Genomic DNA, 27370 nt, shown 5'->3' on the forward strand with positions numbered 1-27370 from the left:
ACTGTGAGCCTGCTTGTGCGGATCCCAGGGCATTAGGGAGAGAAATCCCACTCAGTCCTCACAGAGCAAAGGACCCAGAGCAGGGTGTGGTGTGAGTCAAACTCTCAGCCCCCCAGCAGGTGTTTTGTAAACTGCCGCTGCCATGCAAGTATTTGCCATACGGTGTTCGATTCAGAAAGGAGGGAAGACGAGAGAACACACTCCAAGCACTACAGAAACCCTCTGAAGATTTTGGAGCCCTTATTCTTGAGTCTCGTGACACTAGGAGTACACTCTGAGTTTCCCGAGACTGATGATTTCGCGGATTGTGTCCTGTTGTTAGACTGTGTTATCTCCATTCTGGGTCTGGGAAGAGCAAAACCCAAGTTGTAGGTGGTGATAGCTATGAAAGGAGGGGAGTGCTCCTGACTTCTGAGGCCTCTGCGGAGTCCCAGTGACTTGGGACTGGAGAAATGGGCCCCACATTTAAATGGCTGGCTGCCTTCTGTGGGAGCCCCACCAGAGATCTCAACCCATGTGAGCTCTGAGTCAGGATAGGGACTCTGGGAGGTGATTGTCTCCGGCATGGGACATGGAGGCCCCACACACCCAATCATCTGGTGGTCTGGAAGACGTTCGCAGTCTCTACATCTCTTCTTTTTTGCTTTTGATTCTCTGCTGGGGAGAATTTCTGTTTCGGATGTTTAGTACATCCAAATAATCTAGGTACTAAGAAGCTGGCCTGTGGACTTAATTTTTCCACAGGAAGTGAAAGCACCTGGCTCTGTGCTACTCATTATTTCTTAGCCATGCCTTTGCTCTGGTTTTTGTTGTTGCTTTGTTTTAATAATGTCCTGTTTGAATTAGGAAGCATACTAGATTTTCAACAGCTTCTCTCAGATTCTTATTATCATCCTGTAGTTATCATTCTAAACCACAGCTCAGTGTTTCTAGATTTTATTTTTCTCAAAAAGAGGCTTTGTTTATATAGTGCTTTCCAATTTAAGGTGTTATGCTGAGCTGGACAAAGGCCTAACCCAGCTTTGTACCACTGAAATAAAATGAACCAGAAGTACCTATTTTTACAGTGTAAAATTCCCTGTTGTCTAGCCATGACATCACTGTTGTCACTGACAGAGAGCAGCTCGGTCCTCCGAAGCATAGTTGCTGGGAATAGGCCGTCGTCACAATTGCTGCTTTGGGGATTTCAGATCTGATAAATCCCCCTCTCTAGGTGGTGCTCTCTCTAGAAACAAACACTACCATCTAAGGACGTGCATCCGTAGTAGAAGTGTGTAATTCAGGAAAGAATAAGGTGAGATGGACAGTCAGGGACAGTCTGCCTCTTGGCAGTCAGGGCTGGCAGAACCAGACGGTGGTGCTGCTAAGAAGCTGGTACCCAGGCTTCCGAGTTCACAGTCTTCCCTCGTTCTTCTGACTGGCAAAGCGGAGTGGGGCCTGGAGTCAGGAGCCCTTACTTCCCTGGTTCCAGCCCTACCCTTTCTCTCCTGGGCTGAATCAGGGGTACCCCCCGCCCCTGGCATTTTCCAGGCAGTCTGGTGCCACATAGCATGCTGATTATGAAATACATGCAACTAGGTAAATGTGTCAGATTTTTTTTAAAGAAGTGAGCTTAAAATATTTTATTTGAACCTAAATGATGTTTCTGTTATCATCAGGTATGCTATGTTGACTATGGTTTTAGTGAAAATATTGAAAAGAGCAAAGCATACAAGTTGAACCCAAAGTTCTGTTCACTCTCATTCCAAGCTACCAAGTGTAAGCTAGCAGGTAAGAGGAACTTTTTTTAATGCTCACTCCATTTTGATACATTATTATCACTGTACTTTTGGGTGGCTAAATCCTAAAATGTACTAAATATTTCAAAGTCTTATAATGTGTTATTTCTTGAAAGATGCGAATAAATTCATGTTTAATGTCCTCTTTATAAGATGTGATCATTGTAAATACGTTATAATATTTTATTTTATATATATTTTATTATAAAAATGTGTATTGGCCATCTTAAAGGTTTTGTTGTTGTCCTGACTGCCCTAGCAACAATGCTAGAGGCGCTGTATCATGAGGTTTGGTCAGTTTGAATCCCGTTGTTTGACGTGCTATGAAGTGACTCCCTGCTTCTTTCCCACTGAGGTGGGCTCTGGTTGCTGCTCACTGGCAAGTAACACATCACCTGCGTCAAGCTCAAGTTCGTGCGTCTCTGCACATATGCATGAGTGACATCGTAGGGATAGCCTCCAGCCACGGAGGACGTGGTTGCCACGTTCATACGAGGAAAGACAAGGAAGTGTGTAAGCATCATGCCAGGAGAGCCTGAGCTAGATTCGGGAAATAATCGCCATTCTTTCATGAATATTAGCCCTTGGAGACATACCTCCTTCTCAGCAAGAATGTGTCTGTTGGAGGAACTCGGTATGGCTCTGTCTGTGAGATAAATCTCAAGTAATGTTAGAAGCCTCTTACAAACCCCTGGGAGGCAGTTTTGAAAAGAACATATCAAGAGCATAGGCCAAGATTTAGGATGCTGAAATGAGAGGTTTGGTAAAAGCTGTAACGTTACATGTCTGGAGAACAGAACAAGAATGAGAGAGGTAGGCCAGAGGTAGTCTGTGAACTTGTGCTATGGATTTCAAGGGGAAGTATACGGAAATGGGCCTTATAGCACCACTTCGGGAATGATGAGCTAGTTTTAATTAGTGTAATAGAATAACTTTGAGTTATCATGTATATGCTACATAGAATTACAATTTTCAAATAATTTAAAGAGTAATCGGACTACAATAAAACTCACCTAAAACCCATATTATATTAAATACAATTTAATCTTTCTCTGATAAATTACAAAGTTCTTTGGTATACTCAGAATCATCATGGCGTGCTTAAGAGGAATTAAAGAAAAAAAGTGATTTTGTAAATTTCCAATACATTTATGTTCATTTTATATGAAATAATCATATATTTAATTAGAAAAAATGAAAAAGGTCAAGGATAAATTTTTAGGAAAAACATTACAAATACTTGACTGGCAGACATAACTGATTGATAGCTTCTTATGTATACTAGTTTTCTTGTTTTAAATATGTGTTTATATGTAAAGTGAAGACCATTCTCCTGAGATACAAATTCTGAGAGGGCACCAACTTTTTGTTTTAAGATTGCCTGCCTTTGTATAATCATTTAAAAGGGCATTCACACTATAATATGTATTTTAAGACCTAAGGATTGGTAATGTGAAGAAGATTGTAAAACAAAGCTTCCCTGGAAAATTTTGTGAGAATTTTTTAGTAGAATCACAATTATAATAAGTGGCCAAAACAAACCTGTTCAATCTTAGAATGATTCTGCTAATTAAGTAGAAATTAAAATATTCAATATTTTTCAGGGTTGGAAGTTTTAAGTGATGATCCTGATTTAGTAAAGGTGGTTGAATCTTTAACTTGTGGAAAGATCTTTGCAGTGGAAATACTTGAAAAAGCGGATATCCCGCTTGTTGTCCTGTACGACACCTCAGGAGAAGATGATGTCAATATTAACGCCACCTGCTTGAAGGCGATCTGTGACAAGTCTCTGGAGGCTCACCTTCAGGTAGCACGGTGACCACTACAGTCATCTGTTACACATACTATAGGGAGGAAAGTTACTGGAAAAGAATGATACAAATTTTAGGCTAGCAATAGATAGGGACACATTCCCTGTGAATGGAGAAAAAAAAGGTAGGGGGGAGCTGGGAGGGGGGAAATAAGGCCAAAACATAAACAGTCATTATTAGGAATTGGGTTTTCATTTTATATTCCAGTGTCTACACTAAAATTATATTTTATATGAAATTATTTTGCAAAGATAAGAGGGGCAGATAATACAAAAGAAGGGAAAATTAGATCCATGAAGATGTTTATTAAATTGTTAGCTTTTACAGTTTTAAAATGTGAAAAACACAAGTTCCTGCAAGAAAAGGAAATCTTTACATTACAGAACAGCCACTCTAAAGAAAAGGATGTTAAAAATGGTCATTGTAGACTTCATGGCAACATTGAGAAAACGTGTGTTTCATAGGTAGAACAACTGTGAGTGATCTCTATATTATGGTTTGACTAAAAAAATGGCCAAAATGAAACCTTTATTATGATTATCATTTTTAAAAATTACTAAAATTCATGTGGCTGATAAACACAGGTTAGAAAGTATGCTGAAGATGGGATTGATTTTGTGAGTTTTTTATTTTCATTTCTGTTAATGTCACAAAAATATGTTTCATGTAATAATGATTTCTCTCAATTAATGTGGAGAAAATAAACCAAAATGAAAGATATTCTTAGCCTTTCGGGTAATGAAATTTGGTAATAAGTTAATGTTTGCAAATGTCTACATGTGCCTGACCCAGTGATTTCAGATATTCCTTTTGGGAAGAGAGATATCCAAATGAGTTTTTCACATTATTCTATTATCCTATCTATTCTCCAGCTGACTTAAAAGATTTTTTTAAAGATTTTTATTTATTTACTTGACAGACAGAGATCACAAGTAGGCAGAGAGAGAGAGAGAGAGGAGGAAGCAGGCTCCCCGCGGAGCAGAGAGCCCAATGCGAGGCTTGATCCCAGGACCCTGGGATCATGACCTGAGCCGAAGGCAGAGGCTTTAACCCACTGAGCCACCCAGGTGCCCCTACTTAAAAGATTTTAAGTAGGCAAAGACCAATGAGATTATTGAGGTAGATAGCCCTTAAGGAAAGAAGAGCTGGCTCTATTCTCAAACATCCTTGGTGTGTCCTTTGTTCCAGATTGATGCTATGTACACCAATGTCAGAGTGACTAATATTTGCTCCGATGGCACACTCTACTGCCAGGTGCCCTGTAAAGGTCTGAACAAGCTCAATGATCTTCTGCACAAGATAGAGGACTACTTCCATTGCAAGGTATGGCCAAGCATCACCTGCCTTGAAAATTAATCCAAAAATTCAAACAAGAGGTTACAAGTGTATGACTTTTGACTAGTTTGAGGTAAGAGTTGTAGAATAGTGGGTAAGAGCCCCAGACTGCAGACCTTAAAAGACAAAAGAGCCACTGGTTTCTGCATTAGGAAATGAGGATAATAATAGTGTATATAGCCAGTGTATATAGCCATCCATAGGACTGTCTTGAAGACTCGTGGCAGGCCTGCTCAGCACAGTGCCTGGCACAGAGCAATTGCTCAGCAACTGACAGATTTGTGGTTTACAAGATACAGTTGATGCTACAGTGCACCTGCTTGTGATTTCGTCTGCTAGAGCCAGCTGGGTCCTCTGCCTGGGGCAAAAAAAATCCCATGGAATTTAGGAGGAGGATAAAACTCCTAGGCACCACTCCCCACATTCTTTTTGGTCCCTGAGAAGCTACTACCTCTGTAAATGTGGTTCTCTGTCTAAATGTATTAATAAGCTCCTTACCCTTTGATTCTAGTATTATTTTCTGAATCAGGGCCCGTAGAGGTTTTGTTTTAAGGTTCTAAGGTGGTGGTCTTACCTCTACTGGGACATTATAGTTGTAATCCAGAATATTCCCCCTTGTTCCTAGAAGTGAACCCTTACCTCTAACCTCTGAATATGCCTCATGGCGTCATTTGCCACCTGGTAGTTTAGCTGTTGGGTATTTGTTTGCCTTACTAGAGTATAGGCTTCTTGAGGGCAGAGACAGAGCCTTACCAGGTACTGGTGGGTACTTAATTCATTTACAAACTACAGTACCTAATCTAGTGTCATACATAGAACAGGTATTCTAAAATATTTGCGGAATCAGGTTAAACTTGTATTCAGACTACAGTCTAGAACAGAAGCTTTAGATCTGTAGCTTTACCTCTTCCTTACAGATGTCTTAGCTGTATCTCAGGGTCATTACTGAAGTTTGCTTTGGTAGTCTGAAATCTGAGAGAAATCTGAGAGATCCAGAGAAGCTGCCTCCCGTGACTGACTGGAATGCATGTGCTTATTACCTATGGTGGTGAAAGCTCTCTTGATAGTCCCTAGTGCTCTGGTAACCTGAATGGAGACATTGCCTGTGGGGACAGTAGAAACATTCACCCTGAACAAGAGAGACCAAGGCAGGTCCCCAGCTTCAAACTACAGCAAAGAGGAGGGAGTAGAGGTCCACAGCTGTGATTTGTAGACATTTCACTGGCACTGATATCCATATTTGTGTGCATAACATTTATTTTGAAAGTAAAATCTCATCTTTGAATCTAAATGTTAAAAGTTGAAAAGAAGAGGCCTTCTGGATGGCTAGCCCAACGTCACTTTCCTCCAGGCTCTTCTCCTCGTTTTTGGCAGATTCATTCTCCCTCTTCCTGTTTAACTGAAGGCATCAGTGCCTGGATGAATCACACTGACCTGCACACTGATGTCTGGAGACATTTTAACAGTGCTCATTTATGAGCCATGTGCGAGGGGGAGAGTAGAGGAGGCCACCAGCAAATGTCTGAGAAACAGGACAGGCCATCACCCTCATGCATGCACCACTGCGCACTCCTCATGGGGAGCCTGGCTAAATACGGGTTCACCAGTCGGCCTGAGCCACGGCGATGTTTTTCTGACTGTGTGGCAATCTGCTCCTTGCTCAGAGCAATAAAAGTGTCACGCATTTCTGTTTTGCAGCACATGACCTCTGAGTACTTCGTTTCATTACCCTTCTGTGGGAAAGTCTGCCTCTTCCATTGCAAAGGAAAATGGTTACGAGTAGAGGTAAAAGCAGTCACTTGATTTCTTTTTTAAAGCTTATTAGGAAATACTGTAGATATACAAACAAGTTTTGTAAAAAAATGAAATAAGCACCCATGTACTCATTACCACGTGAGAAAGAAAATATGCCCGGTATGGTTGAGGCTCCGAGTCCGCATCCCCTTCTACTCCTGCCCTGGCGGGGGCTGCCGGCCAAAGGGGTGTTTCTCATTCCTATTCATTTCTTTATACTTTCACTCTATTTGTATTTATACATACAAATTTATATTCTAATATAGAGATAGTAGAAATACAGAAATGAAATGTATATAGAATATTTATAGTAAAACTTAATAAAATATAACTTAACAGATAAACATTTATAAAATGCATGTAAATAGTAGAATGTATAGATTCTTCTGAAACATGCTTCTTCATTATGTGTGAGGTTCATGTTGGTGTGTGCAGCTCTTGTTCATTTGTTTTCACTGCTGTTTGATACAATAATGTGTGAAGATACCAACGTGATCACTCCATTCTCCTAACAACAGATATTTATTTATTTATTTTATTTCTTTTCAGCATAACAGTATTCATTGTTTTTGCACCACACCCAGTGCTCCATGCAATCCGTGCCCTCTCTAATACCCACCACCTGATTCCTGACATTCTGATACCTTTCATAGCTTCATCCTACCTTATATTCAGTCTGTTTTTGTAAGCTGTTGCTTTGGATCTGACAGAGAACTCGATGAGATGTGTGGTTTGTAGGGCTGAAACTCTCAGGATTTCATAGGGTTGTTGGAGATCAGATGCCTCATAAGCGAAATTAATGCTATTCTATTTCCCTGTTTATTTCTGAAATGTGGCTCATGATGTTATTTGTAGATGAAGGAAATGCATTAAGTCTTCGTAGTTGAAAAGAGTAAAGTGTACACTTTGTGTTCTCTTCATTAATTTGAAAACAGTGTTGTTCTTATTTAAAATGCATTAATATGTTTTCAGGTTGTTTATAGCCATTGAGATATCTGTCATTTGCTTTACTTAAAAATTTCAGGTGGAAAAACCTTGCAGTGGTGGTCAAGATTTACTTCTTTATCCAGCTAAGAGAAAGCAGCTTTTGAGAAGTGAACTGGATGGTGAAAAAGTGCCTCCATCCCCACTACCTGCCCCAAAACAAATACCACCATTAAAAGAGTGTCCAACAGTTATGCCAGGAGACTTGAAAGAGAAAGTTGCGGAGCTTCTGGCAAAATACTCAAGTGGTCTTTGGGCCAGTGCGCTCCCTAAAGCCTTTGCGGACATGTACAAAGTGAAATTCCCTGAGGATGCCTTAAAAAATCTTGCCTCGTTTTCTGATGTATGCACCATAGACTACATTTCTGGAAATCCCCAGAAGGCCATTCTCTATGCTAAACTTCCATTGCCCACTGACAAAATCCTGAAGGATGCAGGGCAAGCACATGGAGATTATGATATCAAGTCTATGATTGAACAAGAGTATTTGCAGATAGAAGAAAACATTGCCAAAAGTGCGGATACCTTTGTGGAGAATATAGCAGTTCCTCCATTAATCATTCCGACTGAGGCGTCCCCATCAGTATTGGTGGTTGAACTGAGCAACACAAACGAAGTGGTTATCAGGTGAGTTTTATTTTCTAATTCTTTAGGACCCTGGTATACTACTGTCCCTTGGCTATTCTTCCCATGGATGCTGGGAGTTGAGGAAGAATAGTATATTCTTAGTTGTGCAGAGTTATAATGAAGTATAATAATAATTCTTGTTTTCATATTTTGTACATTTCTCTCAATTACTGGAACTTCTTGTGTTTGTATCTCTTAGATTAATTTTTATTTCTTCCTCATTATAACTATATATGTACATTTGTCTCTCCCAGTAGGTGGTGAGCATCTTGAAATCAAAGCACTTTAAAAAATCAGTCTCTGCATATATTCTTAATATTTGTTATATTTTTAAAAATATACATCTGTTCTTGTGAGAAAAGATAACTAATAGTTTTAAAAATTGGAGTGATAGGGGCGCCTGGATGGCTCAGTGGGTTAAAGCCTCTGTCTTCGGCTCAGGTCATGATCCCAGGGTCCTGGGATCGAGCCCTGCATCGGGCTCTCTGCTCAGCGGGGAGCCTGCTTTCCCTCCTCTCTCTCTCTCTGCCTGCCTCTCTGCCTACTTGTGATCTCTGTCTGTCAAATAAATTTAAAAAAAATCTTAAAAAAAAACAGTTAAAAATTGGAGTGATAGTATGTTCTGAATGTGAAACAAAATCTATGTTGAAAGCATAATGATAACTATGTATGTCAAAAGCAATACCTGATCCATAGAAAAAGTAAGTCCCTCAGTAGATAGGTAAGACTATTAAATCTGGGACTATGTAGCATTTCACAAAATTCAGAATACCTAAGCACTGCCTACCTAGTATAATACATCCGATTAGCCCTTGGAGCCAAAGCTACTCTGCTTACTTACTCGGACCTTTTGATAACAGTCATTGTCAAAGTGGCTGGTGATCATTGGAATTATGAAAAAATGGTCCAGAACCAGGCACTTGATGTGGACTTTTGGAGAAAATATAGACTACATAGAAGATATTGAAAATCTGTAATTTGGAGTTTCTGACTCAGGATCAAGAATGGGAAGTGTATAGCAGATCTCTAGAGGCACCTGCCCGGAGTGTGCTTGTGGACAGAAAAGGAAAAGGCTGAATCAGAATAGTATCCAGCCTTCTTCAACCAAAGCATCCATATGGTTTGGGCTGTTACTCCTCCAGAGACTCATAGCTAAACTGGGAATGCCTAAAGAAAGACCACAAAAAATTGTCAAATTCCTTAAGTGAAAGAATAGATAAAAATTATAAAGTTCTTCCATTTGAATGTACAGAAGCTTTGGAGAAGCCTTGTTTGCTACAGAGGTAGGAAATGAGTAAAGCTTTTATTCTAAGATGCGGTATGACCTGAAGATGTAAATGGGTTGTTGAGGGTTAGGGATCCCACTGTGGCTCACTAATAAATTGATGTAGAGGAAGGATGCTGAGGAGCACATGCTACCTTCTACCATTTGGCATTAGAAGGAAATCTAAATCAGCCTCCTTGGCAAGATCCTTTGGTGTCTGTTACTATTAGCTGCTGGTTCTGTTGTCAGACCATGCACTCGCCACTGGGCTAGACAGATCATGGGATTTCTGGTGTTCCTACCAAGGGCTGGCAGGAATCTGGATCAGGTCCAGGACTTTAGTGAAAGGGTTTAATCTCCTTCAGGATGATTAGATCCAGGTCCTCAGATTGTTTAGATCTCCTTCTCCAGTATAAATCTGAGTCCTGGAGTCAGTATTCTGCCTGTTCAGCACAGTGGCTGGCAGCCAGCAAGCACAAAGGGTGATGTGTGCTGTTAGGTTGACCCTAGGTCATTGGCATCCCCCACCCCAGTCCCAAAGACTTAGTAGATTCCAGCTGGGTTGAGCCCTATTCTGTATTTACATCTTCACCCAGGCAGGCAATAGGTTCTAGAAACTGGGCCTGTGACTCATAAAGGGTCTGAGAAGGTGTCGTAGCGAATCCTCAGATCAAGTACGGGAATCCCTTGTCTCTGATCTCAAAAATTACTTTGTAAAGTTTTTGTACTTAACAGCATAACTGAATTGGCCTACCTGTCATTCTTTCCCACTTGCTTAGGTAATTTGGGGACCTCATTCTTGCTACTACCCACCATTCTTGCCACAACTATACTATCAACCCCACACAAGCCGTGTAGCCAGTCTATTCTGCTGCTTGCCGGAGAGCACATTTCATGCTGCTTCAGTCCGCCCCCGTCCTCCCTTACAGGTGCCTGTGCTGAGCAGACTGCCAAGTCACAGGCTGCTGCACAGGCCTTGGCCCACTGGGCTCCCAGGGATGTAGCAGCACTAAAAGGAGGCCCGGGAGAGTCAGGGTCCCAGGAGATAGGCTCTTAGGCAGAGCTGCGGACCCCCTGGGGGACTTCAGAGGCAAGCCTGCACCTGCACTCCAGCAGCACCTTCACATTAGCAGAGCTCAGTCACCTGAACCCATAGAGTGTGACAAAGCTTCTTCGGCCTCTAGAATAAGTGATGTCCATGTAATATTTGGTTTTAAAGTAGCCATTGCCTCAAAAGAGGCATTCTTTCTATTTTGTGTAGGATTATTTAAAGCTTTTTCTCCTCAAGTAACAAATAGCTTCAATAGGATGTCTTCTGTCCTGCTGATAGTTACCAAAAACGCATGAGAACGTTCCCAGAGGAATAGTTTCTTAAAGGTCTGTGGGACCATTTGGGGCATTGGTAAAACCTAGAAGAGTGCAGAGGGTGGTGTGCTCGTGGCATGTCCCCATCTCAGTGGTCAGCATAGCTCCCAGCCGAGAAGGCGGCCTCCTGTGGCCGAGACCGCTCCTGCTGCAGGCATCGAGCTTGGTTTGCTGGAGTCTACATCCTGGAAGGAGGCCTTTGGTGGACTTATCCTTGAGATGATGGTCAAGAAAACAACAGCCTATTTGTGAGAGAAAGGGAAATAATGTGTTTTGATAACATAAACTTGGACAAGGTGACAGCAGTTTCAGCAGCAGAAAATTATAGAAGGGGATAGGCCATATCCTAAAAAAGACTTCTTAGAAAGGGTATAATTTAAGAGAGATATAGCTAGAAGATATCATCTCTTTAAGGATATCAAAACTCAACATTTTGTGATAATTTGCTCAAATTTGTTCAATAAGCGGGGGCGGGGGGAGAGATTGTCACATGTTCGTCTTTAGTGTGTTTAAGGCTTTGTTTTTCTCTATTAAAATTTAATTTGTTTTCAGAGCTCGAGCTTTGTTCAAACCCAGCCTCAGGGCAAAGCTGTCAACTAGATTCTCTTCTCAGTAATCTACAAAGACTTCCAGCAGCCTTAGTCAGAATCTTAAATCTACTCTTGCTAATGTGGCCTGCACTGGCATCTCCATTTTCCACCGTGTATCCTTTCTTTCCTTCCCTTGAATCTTTTCTCAGCCTCGTCCTCCCTGTAGTTTCCCTGACTGCTTACTGTGACATCCTCTAGCTATCTGGACTGCTACCACGTGTTTACCCTGCTGTGTTCAACCTGGTCTTGTTTTGCATGAACTCCACAATATTACAGTTTCCTTTATCAAGATGGAAATGTTTACTAAATATATGTTCTCTTACCTGTTGGTATAAGCCAGGTCTGAGACTGAAACCAGAGATGGCTGTGGAAAACACAGAGAAACATTAATTAATTCCTATGGTTTCCCTCCTCCTGGGTTGCTTCATTGTGTGTTCTTTCCTTTAACTAATTCAGGTATGTGGGCAAAGACTATTCTGCTGCTCAGGAATTAATGGAAGATGAGATGAAGGAGTATTACAGTAAGAACCCTAAGGTCACGCCAGTCCAGACGGTGCATGTAGGGCAGCTACTGGCGGTAAATGCTGAGGAGGATGCTTGGTTACGGGCACAGATCATCTCAACGGAAGAGAACAAAATAAAGGCAAGCATTGTTTACTTTGTCATAGTGTTATGAAGACAAACACATTATTTTTCAAATGTAAGTGTTCCTTCTAATATTGTGTCCTTTGTAACTGCATGTAGTTTTTTCCCAGTTGACAAGATAATATCTGTAAAAGATTATCTCTGTCAGCTTTTAAGTCAGTGGTAGTCATATTATCTCAGAGTTTTAGTTAAAAAAATAGTCTTTTCCATGGCACTATTCAAAATCTGTGATATAATCAGGAAAAGGCCTTTATTTTCATTCTCAGGAGATATACAATAAACACGATCAGAGCTCTGTGGGCTGCCTATCCAGGTCAGCACTCTGGAGTCAGGGAAGCATACAGATCAGAGCACATGACATTCTTCCTCTCCCCTCTTCTGCAGCCGGGGGAGGAGAACCATGAACAGGGCTCGGGTCATGCCCCAGGAGCTGTCCATGTGTAGCCCTCTTGGTCCTCTTGGAGAGGTCAGAGGGCTCTTTTGCCAGTCTCTTCTTTCAGCAGGCCCCAAGACTTCCAGACTTGGCCATGTTCCTGGTGGTCAGCCTCTGCCGCATGACCTCTTTTCTTACCCTCAGTGCAGACTGAACAGGAGAACTCGCTCACTCTCAAGGCGCAGTTTTGTCTAGGTTTTGTAAGCAGGGAAATACACTTCTATTTCTGCAGTCTCTGTTCCATAATTTGAAACATATTTATTGGGGTGATGTCAGTCTCTGGAAAATAACCCGTTTTGTGTCCCAGAGTACAAATACTACTTGCTGAACCTGGGCCTAGGTCCATCAGATACTCTCCCCCGAAACCCCTGACCCAAGAACAGTGTCAGGAGGTTCAGAAAGAGACACTTGCTGTTTCTTGCCCAAATGGTTCCATAGCAGAGGCCCTGACCCTTCCAGAGGCAAGCTCACCCAAACCACCTAGCCATCCTTGGTCATTCACAGAGAGATTTAGGAAATTCCTTAACTAAATCTACAAAGCTCCAACTTTTAAGCAATTGACCTGACTTTAAAAATCTGATAATTAGAATAGTTTGCCAGTTTCTTATAAAGCTAAACTTACCATATGACCCTAAGTATTTACACAAGAGAAGTAAAAACATAGGTCCACAAAAAGGCTTGTACACACGTTTATAGCAGCTTTATTATTAATAGTCCCAAACTGGAAACAACCCAGATATTTTACCAGTCGGTGAATGTATAAGGAAATTGTAGTTTATTCATTTAACAAAATACTATTTGACAATAAAAAGGAATGAATTACTGAAAACAGTCACATGGATAAAACTCACAGACTGTTCAAGTGAGAGAAACCAGATACAAAAGAGTTATCCTGTATGATTCCAGGTAAATGATGTCTAAGAATAGGTAAAATTCGTCTGTAGTGATAGGAGTCAGATCAGTGGTTGCCTGGGACAGGAGGTGGAGGGCGTTTAATTGGAAAGGGGTAAAGGAGAACTTTTTGGAGTGGTGGATATGGTCTGTAACCTGATTATGGTGTTATATGATTTATATGGGTATATTATATGGGTACATACATTTGTCAAAATCCATCAAACTATATGCTTTAAATGGACATTTTTCATTCAATATAAATTATATGTAGATAAAGTTTGAAAAAAAAAATCTGTTAGAAGCTAAGGACCAAGCATAGAACTGGACTAGTGGGGACCACAGTGTGATTAGCAGCTTGGGCCCTAGTCTTGTTTCTGCCTGTGAATGTCCTGTGCCCTTGCTCAAGTCCTTCCATTCCCTTCTCTGCATCTCAAATGCCCTTCCCTGGGTGAAAACGCTCTGATCAAGAGACCCTATCTTCACCGGAGCCTCCTCTGGAAAAGAAGACCTTTCACACATCTTAAGAATGGCTAAAGAAGAAGTAAAAACCAGGAGGGCAGGGTCATGAAAGCCAGAAGAAGCAAGTGTCTGGTGGGGAGGGAGCATGCGCCATAGCATGGCTGCTGAGAGTGTTGGAGTGGAGGGGTATCTCCTATGTTGTACAGTCCTAAGCCCTCACACAGCAGGGGTTGGAGTGATTCTGGCCCGAGCTTGTTCCCCACAGCCCATGAAGCAGACAGACATGCAGTTCCCCCTTTATCTGGAGAGACCCCAGCTACTTAGCCAGTCTTACTCCTCTCGAGCTATGCCATGCCCGACAGCAAGTACAGTTCCCTCCTTGCTTTCCACTTGTCAGATTGCTGGTGAGTATGGGAAACAGGAGGATGAAGTCATGCCCTGACGCGCGGTGCGGTCTGGTGCTGGCCCAGACCGGCTGCTTCTCTCTCACAGGACACGGTGAGATCTGCGGCCACTGGATGGTGCCAGAGAACCAGGAATCGCCTGGGGCTGGATGCCAGGACTGTGAGCCTGCTTGTGCGGATCCCAGGGCATTAGGGAGAGAAATCCCACTCAGTCCTCACAGAGCAAAGGACCCAGAGCAGGGTGTGGTGTGAGTCAAACTCTCAGCCCCCCAGCAGGTGTTTTGTAAACTGCCGCTGCCATGCAAGTATTTGCCATACGGTGTTCGATTCAGAAAGGAGGGAAGACGAGAGAACACACTCCAAGCACTACAGAAACCCTCTGAAGATTTTGGAGCCCTTATTCTTGAGTCTCGTGACACTAGGAGTACACTCTGAGTTTCCCGAGACTGATGATTTCGCGGATTGTGTCCTGTTGTTAGACTGTGTTATCTCCATTCTGGGTCTGGGAAGAGCAAAACCCAAGTTGTAGGTGGTGATAGCTATGAAAGGAGGGGAGTGCTCCTGACTTCTGAGGCCTCTGCGGAGTCCCAGTGACTTGGGACTGGAGAAATGGGCCCCACATTTAAATGGCTGGCTGCCTTCTGTGGGAGCCCCACCAGAGATCTCAACCCATGTGAGCTCTGAGTCAGGATAGGGACTCTGGGAGGTGATTGTCTCCGGCATGGGACATGGAGGCCCCACACACCCAATCATCTGGTGGTCTGGAAGACGTTCGCAGTCTCTACATCTCTTCTTTTTTGCTTTTGATTCTCTGCTGGGGAGAATTTCTGTTTCGGATGTTTAGTACATCCAAATAATCTAGGTACTAAGAAGCTGGCCTGTGGACTTAATTTTTCCACAGGAAGTGAAAGCACCTGGCTCTGTGCTACTCATTATTTCTTAGCCATGCCTTTGCTCTGGTTTTTGTTGTTGCTTTGTTTTAATAATGTCCTGTTTGAATTAGGAAGCATACTAGATTTTCAACAGCTTCTCTCAGATTCTTATTATCATCCTGTAGTTATCATTCTAAACCACAGCTCAGTGTTTCTAGATTTTATTTTTCTCAAAAAGAGGCTTTGTTTATATAGTGCTTTCCAATTTAAGGTGTTATGCTGAGCTGGACAAAGGCCTAACCCAGCTTTGTACCACTGAAATAAAATGAACCAGAAGTACCTATTTTTACAGTGTAAAATTCCCTGTTGTCTAGCCATGACATCACTGTTGTCACTGACAGAGAGCAGCTCGGTCCTCCGAAGCATAGTTGCTGGGAATAGGCCGTCGTCACAATTGCTGCTTTGGGGATTTCAGATCTGATAAATCCCCCTCTCTAGGTGGTGCTCTCTCTAGAAACAAACACTACCATCTAAGGACGTGCATCCGTAGTAGAAGTGTGTAATTCAGGAAAGAATAAGGTGAGATGGACAGTCAGGGACAGTCTGCCTCTTGGCAGTCAGGGCTGGCAGAACCAGACGGTGGTGCTGCTAAGAAGCTGGTACCCAGGCTTCCGAGTTCACAGTCTTCCCTCGTTCTTCTGACTGGCAAAGCGGAGTGGGGCCTGGAGTCAGGAGCCCTTACTTCCCTGGTTCCAGCCCTACCCTTTCTCTCCTGGGCTGAATCAGGGGTACCCCCCGCCCCTGGCATTTTCCAGGCAGTCTGGTGCCACATAGCATGCTGATTATGAAATACATGCAACTAGGTAAATGTGTCAGATTTTTTTTAAAGAAGTGAGCTTAAAATATTTTATTTGAACCTAAATGATGTTTCTGTTATCATCAGGTATGCTATGTTGACTATGGTTTTAGTGAAAATATTGAAAAGAGCAAAGCATACAAGTTGAACCCAAAGTTCTGTTCACTCTCATTCCAAGCTACCAAGTGTAAGCTAGCAGGTAAGAGGAACTTTTTTTAATGCTCACTCCATTTTGATACATTATTATCACTGTACTTTTGGGTGGCTAAATCCTAAAATGTACTAAATATTTCAAAGTCTTATAATGTGTTATTTCTTGAAAGATGCGAATAAATTCATGTTTAATGTCCTCTTTATAAGATGTGATCATTGTAAATACGTTATAATATTTTATTTTATATATATTTTATTATAAAAATGTGTATTGGCCATCTTAAAGGTTTTGTTGTTGTCCTGACTGCCCTAGCAACAATGCTAGAGGCGCTGTATCATGAGGTTTGGTCAGTTTGAATCCCGTTGTTTGACGTGCTATGAAGTGACTCCCTGCTTCTTTCCCACTGAGGTGGGCTCTGGTTGCTGCTCACTGGCAAGTAACACATCACCTGCGTCAAGCTCAAGTTCGTGCGTCTCTGCACATATGCATGAGTGACATCGTAGGGATAGCCTCCAGCCACGGAGGACGTGGTTGCCACGTTCATACGAGGAAAGACAAGGAAGTGTGTAAGCATCATGCCAGGAGAGCCTGAGCTAGATTCGGGAAATAATCGCCATTCTTTCATGAATATTAGCCCTTGGAGACATACCTCCTTCTCAGCAAGAATGTGTCTGTTGGAGGAACTCGGTATGGCTCTGTCTGTGAGATAAATCTCAAGTAATGTTAGAAGCCTCTTACAAACCCCTGGGAGGCAGTTTTGAAAAGAACATATCAAGAGCATAGGCCAAGATTTAGGATGCTGAAATGAGAGGTTTGGTAAAAGCTGTAACGTTACATGTCTGGAGAACAGAACAAGAATGAGAGAGGTAGGCCAGAGGTAGTCTGTGAACTTGTGCTATGGATTTCAAGGGGAAGTATACGGAAATGGGCCTTATAGCACCACTTCGGGAATGATGAGCTAGTTTTAATTAGTGTAATAGAATAACTTTGAGTTATCATGTATATGCTACATAGAATTACAATTTTCAAATAATTTAAAGAGTAATCGGACTACAATAAAACTCACCTAAAACCCATATTATATTAAATACAATTTAATCTTTCTCTGATAAATTACAAAGTTCTTTGGTATACTCAGAATCATCATGGCGTGCTTAAGAGGAATTAAAGAAAAAAAGTGATTTTGTAAATTTCCAATACATTTATGTTCATTTTATATGAAATAATCATATATTTAATTAGAAAAAATGAAAAAGGTCAAGGATAAATTTTTAGGAAAAACATTACAAATACTTGACTGGCAGACATAACTGATTGATAGCTTCTTATGTATACTAGTTTTCTTGTTTTAAATATGTGTTTATATGTAAAGTGAAGACCATTCTCCTGAGATACAAATTCTGAGAGGGCACCAACTTTTTGTTTTAAGATTGCCTGCCTTTGTATAATCATTTAAAAGGGCATTCACACTATAATATGTATTTTAAGACCTAAGGATTGGTAATGTGAAGAAGATTGTAAAACAAAGCTTCCCTGGAAAATTTTGTGAGAATTTTTTAGTAGAATCACAATTATAATAAGTGGCCAAAACAAACCTGTTCAATCTTAGAATGATTCTGCTAATTAAGTAGAAATTAAAATATTCAATATTTTTCAGGGTTGGAAGTTTTAAGTGATGATCCTGATTTAGTAAAGGTGGTTGAATCTTTAACTTGTGGAAAGATCTTTGCAGTGGAAATACTTGAAAAAGCGGATATCCCGCTTGTTGTCCTGTACGACACCTCAGGAGAAGATGATGTCAATATTAACGCCACCTGCTTGAAGGCGATCTGTGACAAGTCTCTGGAGGCTCACCTTCAGGTAGCACGGTGACCACTACAGTCATCTGTTACACATACTATAGGGAGGAAAGTTACTGGAAAAGAATGATACAAATTTTAGGCTAGCAATAGATAGGGACACATTCCCTGTGAATGGAGAAAAAAAAGGTAGGGGGGAGCTGGGAGGGGGGAAATAAGGCCAAAACATAAACAGTCATTATTAGGAATTGGGTTTTCATTTTATATTCCAGTGTCTACACTAAAATTATATTTTATATGAAATTATTTTGCAAAGATAAGAGGGGCAGATAATACAAAAGAAGGGAAAATTAGATCCATGAAGATGTTTATTAAATTGTTAGCTTTTACAGTTTTAAAATGTGAAAAACACAAGTTCCTGCAAGAAAAGGAAATCTTTACATTACAGAACAGCCACTCTAAAGAAAAGGATGTTAAAAATGGTCATTGTAGACTTCATGGCAACATTGAGAAAACGTGTGTTTCATAGGTAGAACAACTGTGAGTGATCTCTATATTATGGTTTGACTAAAAAAATGGCCAAAATGAAACCTTTATTATGATTATCATTTTTAAAAATTACTAAAATTCATGTGGCTGATAAACACAGGTTAGAAAGTATGCTGAAGATGGGATTGATTTTGTGAGTTTTTTATTTTCATTTCTGTTAATGTCACAAAAATATGTTTCATGTAATAATGATTTCTCTCAATTAATGTGGAGAAAATAAACCAAAATGAAAGATATTCTTAGCCTTTCGGGTAATGAAATTTGGTAATAAGTTAATGTTTGCAAATGTCTACATGTGCCTGACCCAGTGATTTCAGATATTCCTTTTGGGAAGAGAGATATCCAAATGAGTTTTTCACATTATTCTATTATCCTATCTATTCTCCAGCTGACTTAAAAGATTTTTTTAAAGATTTTTATTTATTTACTTGACAGACAGAGATCACAAGTAGGCAGAGAGAGAGAGAGAGAGGAGGAAGCAGGCTCCCCGCGGAGCAGAGAGCCCAATGCGAGGCTTGATCCCAGGACCCTGGGATCATGACCTGAGCCGAAGGCAGAGGCTTTAACCCACTGAGCCACCCAGGTGCCCCTACTTAAAAGATTTTAAGTAGGCAAAGACCAATGAGATTATTGAGGTAGATAGCCCTTAAGGAAAGAAGAGCTGGCTCTATTCTCAAACATCCTTGGTGTGTCCTTTGTTCCAGATTGATGCTATGTACACCAATGTCAGAGTGACTAATATTTGCTCCGATGGCACACTCTACTGCCAGGTGCCCTGTAAAGGTCTGAACAAGCTCAATGATCTTCTGCACAAGATAGAGGACTACTTCCATTGCAAGGTATGGCCAAGCATCACCTGCCTTGAAAATTAATCCAAAAATTCAAACAAGAGGTTACAAGTGTATGACTTTTGACTAGTTTGAGGTAAGAGTTGTAGAATAGTGGGTAAGAGCCCCAGACTGCAGACCTTAAAAGACAAAAGAGCCACTGGTTTCTGCATTAGGAAATGAGGATAATAATAGTGTATATAGCCAGTGTATATAGCCATCCATAGGACTGTCTTGAAGACTCGTGGCAGGCCTGCTCAGCACAGTGCCTGGCACAGAGCAATTGCTCAGCAACTGACAGATTTGTGGTTTACAAGATACAGTTGATGCTACAGTGCACCTGCTTGTGATTTCGTCTGCTAGAGCCAGCTGGGTCCTCTGCCTGGGGCAAAAAAAATCCCATGGAATTTAGGAGGAGGATAAAACTCCTAGGCACCACTCCCCACATTCTTTTTGGTCCCTGAGAAGCTACTACCTCTGTAAATGTGGTTCTCTGTCTAAATGTATTAATAAGCTCCTTACCCTTTGATTCTAGTATTATTTTCTGAATCAGGGCCCGTAGAGGTTTTGTTTTAAGGTTCTAAGGTGGTGGTCTTACCTCTACTGGGACATTATAGTTGTAATCCAGAATATTCCCCCTTGTTCCTAGAAGTGAACCCTTACCTCTAACCTCTGAATATGCCTCATGGCGTCATTTGCCACCTGGTAGTTTAGCTGTTGGGTATTTGTTTGCCTTACTAGAGTATAGGCTTCTTGAGGGCAGAGACAGAGCCTTACCAGGTACTGGTGGGTACTTAATTCATTTACAAACTACAGTACCTAATCTAGTGTCATACATAGAACAGGTATTCTAAAATATTTGCGGAATCAGGTTAAACTTGTATTCAGACTACAGTCTAGAACAGAAGCTTTAGATCTGTAGCTTTACCTCTTCCTTACAGATGTCTTAGCTGTATCTCAGGGTCATTACTGAAGTTTGCTTTGGTAGTCTGAAATCTGAGAGAAATCTGAGAGATCCAGAGAAGCTGCCTCCCGTGACTGACTGGAATGCATGTGCTTATTACCTATGGTGGTGAAAGCTCTCTTGATAGTCCCTAGTGCTCTGGTAACCTGAATGGAGACATTGCCTGTGGGGACAGTAGAAACATTCACCCTGAACAAGAGAGACCAAGGCAGGTCCCCAGCTTCAAACTACAGCAAAGAGGAGGGAGTAGAGGTCCACAGCTGTGATTTGTAGACATTTCACTGGCACTGATATCCATATTTGTGTGCATAACATTTATTTTGAAAGTAAAATCTCATCTTTGAATCTAAATGTTAAAAGTTGAAAAGAAGAGGCCTTCTGGATGGCTAGCCCAACGTCACTTTCCTCCAGGCTCTTCTCCTCGTTTTTGGCAGATTCATTCTCCCTCTTCCTGTTTAACTGAAGGCATCAGTGCCTGGATGAATCACACTGACCTGCACACTGATGTCTGGAGACATTTTAACAGTGCTCATTTATGAGCCATGTGCGAGGGGGAGAGTAGAGGAGGCCACCAGCAAATGTCTGAGAAACAGGACAGGCCATCACCCTCATGCATGCACCACTGCGCACTCCTCATGGGGAGCCTGGCTAAATACGGGTTCACCAGTCGGCCTGAGCCACGGCGATGTTTTTCTGACTGTGTGGCAATCTGCTCCTTGCTCAGAGCAATAAAAGTGTCACGCATTTCTGTTTTGCAGCACATGACCTCTGAGTACTTCGTTTCATTACCCTTCTGTGGGAAAGTCTGCCTCTTCCATTGCAAAGGAAAATGGTTACGAGTAGAGGTAAAAGCAGTCACTTGATTTCTTTTTTAAAGCTTATTAGGAAATACTGTAGATATACAAACAAGTTTTGTAAAAAAATGAAATAAGCACCCATGTACTCATTACCACGTGAGAAAGAAAATATGCCCGGTATGGTTGAGGCTCCGAGTCCGCATCCCCTTCTACTCCTGCCCTGGCGGGGGCTGCCGGCCAAAGGGGTGTTTCTCATTCCTATTCATTTCTTTATACTTTCACTCTATTTGTATTTATACATACAAATTTATATTCTAATATAGAGATAGTAGAAATACAGAAATGAAATGTATATAGAATATTTATAGTAAAACTTAATAAAATATAACTTAACAGATAAACATTTATAAAATGCATGTAAATAGTAGAATGTATAGATTCTTCTGAAACATGCTTCTTCATTATGTGTGAGGTTCATGTTGGTGTGTGCAGCTCTTGTTCATTTGTTTTCACTGCTGTTTGATACAATAATGTGTGAAGATACCAACGTGATCACTCCATTCTCCTAACAACAGATATTTATTTATTTATTTTATTTCTTTTCAGCATAACAGTATTCATTGTTTTTGCACCACACCCAGTGCTCCATGCAATCCGTGCCCTCTCTAATACCCACCACCTGGTTCCCCCAACCTCCCACCCCCCGCCCCTTCAAAACCCTCAGATTGTTTTTCAGAGTCCATAGTCTCTCGTGGTTCACCTCCCCTTCCAATGGATATTTAGATGGCTTCTAAAGTTTTGTTACAGACAGCACTGCCAGGAGCCTTCCTGTGCCTGTCTCCCAGGGTACCCAGGAAGGAACAGAGCTTCTGGGTGGAGAGAGCGCATGTCTTCAGTTTCACAAGATATTGCCTAATTGCTCTCCAGAGTCACCCTTCCACCAAGAGTGGGGGTGTAGCCCTTTGAGAGTTCTGGCTTGTTTTGGGGTGGGGGAGTCTCAGATTCTCCTTCCCTCCTGCCCAGGATGTCTTTGGCTTCAGTGTTCACATACTCCTCTATTTCTAGTCCCTCATATTTTCTTGCAAGCACAGTTATGAATTTGAAAAGAGGTTATATTTTATCATATATTTCTATATGTTTTTCAAAGGCAGGTTTTGGATTTTTGTGGTTGCTTTCTCTTTCTTCCTTCCTTCCTTTCTTTCTTTCTTTCTTTCTTTCTTTCTTTCTTTCTTTCTTTCTTTCTTTCTTCTTTCTTTTCGTTCTTTCCTTCTATTTTTGATATCTAGTTTGTCCAATTGCTAAAATTGCAAACTTGGGTTTGATTTTTTTTTGTTTGTTTGTTTTTAAAGATTTTATTTATTTATTTCACAGACAGAGATCACAAGTAGGCAGAGAAGCAGGCAGAGAGAAAGAGGAGGAAGCAGGCTTTCCGCTGAGCAGAGAGCCCAATGCGGGGCTCGATCCCAGGACCCTGGGACCATGACCTGAGCCGAAAGCAGAGGCTTTAACCCACTGAGCCACCCAGGCGCCCCTGTTTGGTTTTTTTTTTAATCATTTTTTTAAAATTTATTTTCAGCATAACAGTATTCATTGTTTTTGTACCACACCCAGTGCTCCATGCAGTCCGTGCCCTCTCTAATACCCATCACCTGGTTCCCCCAACCTCCCACCCCCCCACCTCTTCAAACCCTTCAGATTGTTTTTCAGAGTCCATAGTCTCTCATTGTTCACCTCCTCTTCCAATTTCCCCCAACTCCCTTCTCCTAACTCCCCATGTCCTCCATGCTATTTGTTATGCTCCACAAATAAGTGAAACCATATGATAATTGACTCTCTCTGCTTGACTTATTTCACTCAGCATAATCTCTTCCAGTCCCGTCCATGTTGCTACAAAAGTTGGGTATTCATCCTTTCTGATGGAGGCATAATACTCCATAGTGTATATGGACCACATCTTCCTTATCCATTCGTCCGTTGAAGGGCATCTTGGTTCTTTCCACAGTTTGGCAACCGTGGCCATTGCTGCTATAAACATCGGGGTACAGATGGCCCTTCGTTTCACTACATCTGTATCTTTGGGGTAAATACCCAGTAGTGCAATGGCAGGGTCATAGGGAAGTTCTATTTTTAATTTCTTGAGGAATCTCCACACTGTTCTCCAAAGAGGCTGCACCAACTTGCATTCCCACCAACAGTGTAAGAGGGTTCCCCTTTCTCCACATCCCCTCCAACACATGTTGTTTCCTGTCTTGCTAATTTTGGCCATTCTAACTGGTGTAAGGTGATATCTCAATGTGGTTTTTTTTTATTCCTTTTTTGTCTTTGTTACAGAGGTTCTTAATCTGGGTGCAAGACCCTCTACTTTAAGGGGGCAGAGGTCCTGAACCCTATAGAATTGTATACAAATTAGGTGTGTGTATTATGTATTTTGGGGGGGGGGACAGTATCCTAATTTTCATAAGATTCTCAAACCAACCCTAAGAAGGTGAGAACCATTGATTTATTGATTTTTTGATGCTGTGTAGTAATATTCCGATAATTTAATTATACTGATTTTCCCTTTATTTAAGTAAAACTTCATCATATCTAATGAAAGCAGTTTGGGAATAATTTTTGTCATTAATGTGAATGTTAGAGCCTGAGATCTGAGGTTATATGACCAAGAGTTGCATATTTAACTATTAACCTCAAAAACATAATTCATTAAAAAGAACACAGCATTATTTGAATTTTAAAGCTCTGTGCTGTTTAGTGTATTACATAGAAATGCACACATATTCAATTATTTAATTTTTCATTTTCAAATAATTTCAGGCTTTTACAAAGCTGCAAAAACAGTCCAAAGAGGTTTCATATGTCCTTTACCCACTGTCTCTAGTTGTTAACATCTTACATAACCATTATCAGAACCAGGAAATCAACACTGATACAATATTATTAACTAATCTGCAGATTCCACTGATTTTCCAACACTGTTCCGCAAATGTTCTCTTTCTGCTCTAGAATCCCAAGTTGTAATTAATTGTATGTCTTCTTAGTTTCTGCCAACCTGGCAGGTGCTCTGGCTTTCTTTGCCATTTGTGGCCTTTTGAAGAGTAGTAGCATTTTTAAAAATTAGTTTTAGAGGTATAATTTAGTGTTTCATCTGTTACATATAACATCCTGTGCTCATTACATCAAGTGCCCTCCTTCATGCCCACCACCCAGTTACCCCATCCACCTACCCTCCCTCCCCTCCAGCAACCCTCAGTTTGTTTCCTAGAATTCAGCATCTCTTATGTTTTGCCTTCCTCTCAATTTTCATCTTATTTTATTTTTCTTTCCTTTCCCCATGTTCATTTGTTTTGTTTCTTAAATTCTACATATGAGTAAAATCATATGGTATTTGTCTTTCTCTGACTGACTTAATTCAGTCAGCATAATATCCTCTAGTTTCATCCACATTGCAACAAATAATAATTTTCATCCTTTTTGATGGCCGAGTAATATTCCACTGTGTCTGTCTGTGTGTGTGTGTGTGCGTGCGCACGCATACACACACACACACACACACCACACACTTTTTTATCCATCTGTCAATGGACAACTGGGCTCTTTCCATAGTTTGGCTATTGTGGACATTGCTGCTATAAACATTGGGGTGCACATGTCCCTTCAAATTCCTGTGTTTTTATCCTTTGGATAAATACCAAATAATGCAATTGCTGGGACTTAGGGTAGCTCTATTTCTAGAGTAGCCACATTTTGTAGAGCGTCTGACAGCTTCAGTTTCTTCCTGTGTCACATCGTGTTCTTCCTTTTTGGCAAAATACCTTTTTGGCATATGTCAAATACTTTAGATGAATATCTAGTATTATTTTTGTTTTCCTATCAAATTGTCCATTGTCTGACTTGGAGGTAACTAAAATGTTCATTCTCTTAGTGATATGTAGAAAGTTAGGGAAGGGAGAATGATTAATGAAAAGCAGATCCTGTGTTTAAATGATGTATTTGTTCTTGACATTGTAACTTGTCTAAGCTTTATTTAGTGCCTATACCTTCTTTTTTTTTTTATTGACATATAATGTATTATTTGTTTCAGGGGTACATGTCTGTGATTCATTAGTCTTAAACAATTCACAGCACTCACCATAGCACATACCCTCCCCAGTGTCCATCACCCAGCCACCCTCTCCCTCCCACTCCTCTTCCTTCCAGCAACCCTCAGTTTGTTTCCTGAGACAGAGAGCCTCTTAAGGTTTGTCTCCCTCTCTGGTTTAGTCTTGTTTCATTTTTCCCTCCCCTTCCCTCTGATCCTCTGTCTTATTTCTCAAATTCCTCATATCACTGAGATCATATGATAATTGTCTTTCTCTGATTGATTTTTTTCACTTAGCATAATAGCCTTTAGTTCCATCCATGTCATTGCAAATGGCAAGATTTAATTTTTTGATGGCTGCATAATATTTGTGTGTGTGTGTGTGTGTGTGTGTGTGTATGGCACATATTCTTTATCCATTCATCTGTTGATGGACATCTGGGATCGACTCCTTAATTTCTCTTCCTTCTGTCTTATTGTTGGTGTATAGAAATGCAACTGATTTCTATGCATTGATTTTATATCCTGACACTTTACTGAATTTCTGTATAAGTTCTAGTAGTTTTGGAGTGGAGTCTTTTGGGTTTTCTGCATAAAGTAGCATATCATCTGCAAAAAGTGAGAGTTTGACTTCTTCTTTGCCTATTTGGATGTCTTTTATTTATTTTTGTTGTCTGATTGCTGAGGCTAGGACTTCTAGTACTATGTTGAATAGCAGTAGTGATAAGTGGACATCCCTGCCATGTTCCTGACCTTAGGGGAAAAGCTCTCAGTTTTTCCCTGTTGAGAATGATATTCACTGTGGGTTTTTCATAGATGGCTTTGATGATATTGAGGTATGTACCCTCTTTCCCTACACTGTGAAGAGTTTTGATCAGGAAAGGATGCTGCACTTTGTCAAGTCCTTTTTCAGCCTCTATTGAGAGGATCATATGGTTCTTGTTCTTTCTTTTATTAATGTATTGTATCCCATTAGTTGATTGGCAAATGTTGAACCAACCTTGCAGCCCAGGAATATATCCCACTTGGTCGTGGTGAATAATCCTTTTAATGTACTGTTGGATCCTATTGGCTAGTATTTTGGTGAGGATTTTTGCAATCAATGTTCATCATGGATATTGGTCTGTAATTCTCTTTTTTGTTGGGGTCATTGTCTGGTTTTGGGATCAAGGTAATGCTGGCCTCATAAAATGAGTTTGGAAGTTTTCCTTCCATTTCTATTTTTTTGAATAGTTTCAGGAGAATAGGTATTAATTCTTCTTTAAATGTTTAGTAGAATTCCCCTGGGAGCCTTCTGGCCCTGGACTCTGTTTGTTGAGAGATTTTGGATTACTCCTTAATTTCCCTTTTGGTTATGGCTCTGTTCAGGTGTTTTGTTTCTTCCTGGTTCAGTTTCGGTAATTTATACGTCTTTAGGAATGCATTTGTTTCTTCCAGATTCTCAAATTTGCTGGCGTATATTGCTCATAATATGTTCTTCTAATTGTTTGTATTTCTTTGGTGTTGGTTGTGATCTCTCCTCTTTCATTCACAATTTTATTAATTTGGGTCTTTTTTCTTTTTGATAAGTCTGGCCAGGGACTTATCAATCTTATTAATTCTTTCAAAGAACCAGCTCCTAGTTTCATTTATCTGTCCTACTGTTCTTTTGGTTTCTATTTCATTGGTTTCTGCTCTGACCTTTATTATTTCTCTTCTCCTGATGGGTTTAGGCTTTATTTGCTGTTCTTTCTCTGGTTCCTTTAGGTGTGGGGTTAGGTTGTATATTTGAGACCTTTCTTGTTTCTTGAGAAGGGCTTGTATTGCTATATACTTTCCTCTTAGGATCACCTTTACTGCATCCCAAAGATTTTGAATAGTTGTGTTTTTATTTTCATTTGTTTTCATGAATTTTTAAAAATTCTTCTTTAGTTTCCTGGTTGTCCCATTCATTCTTTAGTAGGATGCTCTTTAGCCTCCATGTATTTGAGTTCTTTCCTCTTGTGATTGAGTTCAAGTTTCAAAGCAGTGTGGTCTAAAAATATGCAGGAAATGATCCCAATCTTTTGGTACTGGTTGAGACCTGATTTGTGACCCAGGATGTGATCTGTT

At 40.8% G+C, this 27370-nt stretch overlaps 1 protein-coding gene across 4 annotated transcripts in view; it reads left to right on the forward strand.

Annotated features, from left to right (window-relative positions):
* The window catches only part of LOC111146043 (tudor domain containing 7), an 82761-nt gene that overhangs the window by 39309 nt on the left and 16082 nt on the right, over positions 1-27370 (forward strand). For all 4 annotated transcript variants that reach the window (XM_022501417.1, XM_022501415.1, XM_022501416.1 and 1 more), the window contains 4 exons: positions 1659-1770; positions 3383-3585; positions 4778-4912; positions 6623-6709. In XM_022501417.1, the coding sequence (XP_022357125.1) occupies positions 1659-1770; positions 3383-3585; positions 4778-4912; positions 6623-6709 (537 nt within the window). The remainder of the gene's footprint in view (positions 1-1658; positions 1771-3382; positions 3586-4777; positions 4913-6622; positions 6710-27370) is intronic.

This window comes from Enhydra lutris, unplaced genomic scaffold (assembly GCF_002288905.1).
Source record: "Enhydra lutris kenyoni isolate GAN:26980312 unplaced genomic scaffold, ASM228890v2 scaffoldscaffold13, whole genome shotgun sequence".
Taxonomy (NCBI): domain Eukaryota; kingdom Metazoa; phylum Chordata; class Mammalia; order Carnivora; family Mustelidae; genus Enhydra; species Enhydra lutris.